We start from the raw sequence: 4,807 nt of genomic DNA, 5'->3' as shown, positions 1-4,807 counted from the left end.
CTTTATGGTGATTCTAACTAGTAGACAATTATTTGAAACACGTGACACGGAATTGTTCAAAGTTCATATATGAATGTATAAATGCATTGATATATTTGCTTACATACTTCCTGAATTGTAACGCAATAAAAAGAATCAACAATCAGTTGTAATCAGTCATTTTAAGCAGTTGCAGCATTTTCTCGGCCTGATAGTTTAATACATCAATTCATTCGTTCGTTCGTTCGTTCATTCATTTGTGCACTAGCTAATTCATTCACCTCGTCCACTTGTCTTCAGAACAGCGTGTCCTCCATCTTTGTCTGCCCCTGCGCCGTCCTGACGGTGTCTCTGCCGCCTGGATTTTCCGCGCTTTCCGACGCAGCTGTCGTCCCTTTTCAACACGTCGTTGGCGTCGGGTCTGACACGTGCGTCACCTTCGTTCTTTCTCGAACTTATTTTCGTTTTTGCGTCACTTCTTAGTTTGGTGCTGATGCGACTCCTACATCTGCTCACCGACCCGTCCTCGCCGTCACCTTTCTCTACCTCCCACGGGCCAACATCGGGGTTCCGCCGCCTTCTCTCCAGTGTGGACGGCTTCAGGCTGCAGGGTCCGCCATTGTCCAGATATGTCAGTTCACAGTCCTCTTCTGGCTCCTCTTGATTAAGGCACTCTGGCGGTGGGCTAGGGCATGGGGAGGGCTTCCTAGCCTTGAAGCGGCCATTTTTGTTTGCGCTCAGGTCTCCATCCTTTGGACGGTTTGATCCGGAATCAATCTGTTGAATTCTCCGTCCTCTCTTCTTTATCTGTGCATGTGGTCCGGACGGAGGCGTCGCCACACCACCTGCCACACACTTCTTTCCAGGCGGCGGTTTGGGCACGAAGCCTGTACTAGCGACTAGGTTTCCGACATCTTTCTGTGTCACCGGGAGGAGCTTTCTTCCGTCTGGCGACAGCTTCATGGTGGGTCCGCCGCCTCCAAGATACGTCAGCACGCCGTCCTCTTCTGGGTCCTCTTGAGTAAGGCACTCCGGCGGTGGGCTAGGGCAGGGGGAGGAGGGGGAGGGCGTCCGTGCTTTGAAGCGGGAGGTTCTTTTGGCTGGTAACTTTTTCACACCTTTTATCTCCCGTGTGAACCTTTTCGGGCTGCAAGGTCCGCCATCTTCCAGCTTCAGTGCACCTTCCACTGATTCCTCTTGCGATAGGCACTCTGGTGGTGTGGTAAGGTAGGTGGAGGGTGTCCGCGCTTTGAAGTACGAAGTTGTGCTGGCGGTCATCTCTCCATCTTTTGCACGTGTTGATCCGGAATCAATCTGTACAATTTTCCGCCCTCTCTTTCTGATCTGTGCTTGCGAAGCCGGGCGCTGTCCGGGTGGAGGCGTCGCCACACCACCTGCCGCACACTTCTTCCCAGATGGCGGTTTGGGCACGAAGCTTGTACCATCGACATCTTTCTGTGTCATCGGCAAGAGCTTTCTTCCGTCTGGCGACAGCTTCATGGTGGGTCCGCCGCCTCCAAGATACGTCAGCACGCCGTCCTCTTCTGGGTCCTCTTGAGTAAGGCACTCCGGCGGTGGGCTAGGGCAGGGGGAGGAGGGGGAGGGCGTCCGTGCTTTGAAGCGGGAGGTTCTTTTGGCTGGTAACTTTTTCACACCTTTTATCTCCCGTGTGAACCTTTTCGGGCTGCAAGGTCCGCCATCTTCCAGCTTCAGTGCACCTTCCACTGATTCCTCTTGGGATAGGCACTCTGGTGGTGTGGTAAGGTAGGTGGAGGGTGTCCGCGCTTTGAAGTACGAGGTTGTGCTGGCGGTCATCTCTCCAGCTTTTGCACGTGTTGATCCGGAATCAATCTGTACAATTTTCCGCCCTCTCTTCCTGATCTGTGCTTGCGAAGCCGGGCGCTGTCCGGGTGGAGGCGTCGCCACACCACCTGCCTCACACTTCTTCCCAGATGGCGGTTTGGGCACGAAGCTTGTACCATCGACATCTTTCTGTGTCATCGGCAAGAGCTTTCTTCCGTCTGGCGACAGCTTCATGGTGGGTCCGCCGCCTCCAAGATACGTCAGCACGCCGTCCTCTTCTGGCTCCTCTTGAGTAAGGCACTCCGGCGGTGGGCTAGGGCAGGGAGAGGAGGGGGAGGGCGTCCGTGCTTTGAAGCGGGAGGTTCTTTTGGCTGGTAACTTTTCCACCATTTTTGTATCCCGTGTGAACCTGTTCGGGCTGCAAGGTCCGCCATCTTCTAGCTTCAGTACACCTCCCACTGATTCTTTTTGGGTTAGGCGGCCATTTTTGTTCAGGTCTCCATCCTTTTGACGATTTGATCCGGAATCAATCTGTTGAATTCTCCGTCTTCTCTTATTTATCTGTGCGTGTGAAGAGGATCGCTGTCCGGACGGAGGCGTCGCCACACCACCTGCCACACACTTCTTCCCAGGCGGCGGTTTGGGCACGAAGCCTGTACTAGCGACTAGGTTTCCGACATCTTTCTGTGTCACCGGGAGGAGCTTTCTTCCGTCTGGCGACAGCTTCATGGTGGGTCCACCGCCTCCAAGATACGTCAGCACGCCGTCCTCTTCTGGCTCCTCTTGAGTAAGGCACTCCGGCGGTGGGCTAGGGCAGGGAGAGGAGGGGGAGGGCGTTCGTGCTTTGAAGCGGGAGGTTCTTTTGGCTGGTACCTTTTTCACACCTTTTTTCTCCCGTATGAACCTGTTCGGGTTGCAGGGTCCGCCATCTTCCAGATACTTGGACACACCTTCCTGTGGCTCCTCATGTGTACGGCACTCTGGCGGTGGGCTATGGAAGGGGGAGGGTGTCCGCGCTTTGAAGCTGCCACTTTTATTGGTGGTCAGCTCTCTATTGTTTTTACCCTTTGATCCGGAATCCGGAATTCTTCGCCCTCTCTTCTTTATCTGTGCTTGCGAAGCCGGGCGCTGTCCGGGTGCGAACGGAGGCGTTGCCACACCACCTGCCACACACTTCTTCCCAGGCGGCGGTTTGGGCACGAAGCCTGAAGCACCGACTAGGTTCCCAACACCCGTCTGTTTCATAGGGACAAGGTTCCTGCCGCGACGGGCGCGACGCGACTTTTCCTCATCAGACTTCTCCACATGTCGTCTTGGCTTCACGTCAGGAGTCGCATTTCCTGACGGATAGGCGTCATCATGAGCCCTTCCGATAGGGGATGCCACGCCTGATTTTGGTGGGGATGCCACACCTGGTTGTGGGGGTGCCACACCTGACTGTGGGGATGCCACACTTGACTGTGGAGATGCCACACCTGACTGTGGGGATGCCACACTTGACTGTGGAGATGCCACATCTGACTGTGGGGATGCCACTCCTGACTGTGGAGATGCCACGCCTGACTGTGGGGATGCCACACTTGACTGTGGAGATGCCACACCTGACTGTGGGGATGCCACACCTGACTGTGGAGATGCCACACCTGACTGTGGGGATGCCACACCTGACTGTGGAGATGCCACTCCTGATTGTGGGGATGCCATACCTGATTGCGGGGATGCCACACCTGATCGTGGGGACGCCACACCTGATTGTGATTCCACATCTGACGTTTGTTTCAAATGCCTTTTGTTGATGTTCCCAGGCTCTGGACTGACGTCATCAAATGCGTTTTCTCTGCAGTGAGGAGTGTTCCCTGGCCGACGGTTGGTCATGAAAACCTCGGCAGCTTCTTTGTACTGCACAAATGAAAGTTCAGGACCATTGCGCCATGGGTTGGGAGCGGTAAGCCCATGAAATCTGAACATGAAGAGCGGTTCTTGGTCGATCTCAGACGGCGCTCTCTCGGCCTCCCCGACTCCCGCCAAATCCCTGTACTGGTCCTTGTGCAGCCGCACAAGATTCATAAGTCGGTCGGGCTGCAAGATGGCGTTTTTTAGCCATCGTGACGCACTAAGCTGCTTTAGAGTCGGCCGAGCATCGTCCTTCACATCAAGAAGCTTACGGGATAGTATCTTTGCCTCTGAAACCAAAACGATATAGAAGACTTTCGATCGACGATCTCATACCTTCGTTAAATGATTTTGATACTTTTGAGTTAAATGTTTTGGATGCTTCTCACGTATTATATAAAATAAAGTGCTGTGAAAGTGTTACCGAGTACGCAAGCAAGTCATGTATCATTTCTAAATTATAAATTATATTGTTAATAAAATTAGGATTTACATAATATACAACCTTTATCTAACGTTCAAATGCCCCCAAAAGTATGGCATTACCGCCTTAGAAATATGCTATTTTCTTAATATTTATCATACAAAAAGATTTGAAAAAAAAAACACGTTTCTGCAGTTCCAGGTTATTGGCGAAAGTAAGTCAATGAACATATATACCATATGGTCTTCTGTATTTCTGAGTGTGGAATGGAAAAGATTTCGTAAGATCGACAAATAGTAGCAGTGACCTCATCCTGAAGATAGTTTTCTTCATGCCATACATACCTTTTGAGATACGGTTGCTATAGCTTTGCTTGCCGCTACGCTCCCAAACCGCTTTGCAGTACAGACTGGCTCTCACTTGCTGGGACTTGTGTTGCGGCGCTGTGAACGGCTTCTTTCCCGCAAGCATCATGTAAAGCACAACTCCCCTGGACACAAGCAACAAGACATCGAAGATTTCATACCTCCGGATTCGTGAGGGTTTTTTTCCTCATTCATTATTGTGAATTTCTCACTGGTTTTGTCCAGGCTGTTCTATGTGAATCTTTAGGGACCAACTTTGGATCTGTTACTAGTCAACTTCCCATCCTGTCAGTCTCAGCGCCAAACATCCTGGCACTCAAATAATTACGGACACACACCAACA

The 4,807-nt window shown here is 51.9% G+C and overlaps 1 protein-coding gene across 1 annotated transcript; it reads right to left on the bottom strand.

The window, feature by feature from the left end:
• Window positions 1–252: 252 nt before the first annotated feature.
• On the bottom strand, window positions 253–4,594 carry LOC118408585 (nascent polypeptide-associated complex subunit alpha, muscle-specific form-like). The gene is made up of 2 exons (XM_035809400.1): window positions 4,444–4,594; window positions 253–3,965 (listed from the first exon to the last, which is right to left on the bottom strand). Exons 1-2 carry the CDS (start codon window positions 4,571–4,573, stop codon window positions 253–255), a joined length of 3,843 nt encoding a protein of 1,280 aa, XP_035665293.1. The 5' UTR covers window positions 4,574–4,594.
• Between the last annotated feature and the right edge of the window lie 213 nt (window positions 4,595–4,807).

This window comes from Branchiostoma floridae, chromosome 2 (genome assembly GCF_000003815.2).
Source record: "Branchiostoma floridae strain S238N-H82 chromosome 2, Bfl_VNyyK, whole genome shotgun sequence".
Lineage (NCBI taxonomy): Eukaryota > Metazoa > Chordata > Leptocardii > Amphioxiformes > Branchiostomatidae > Branchiostoma > Branchiostoma floridae.
This window is presented reverse-complemented; position numbering and strand designations above follow the sequence as displayed.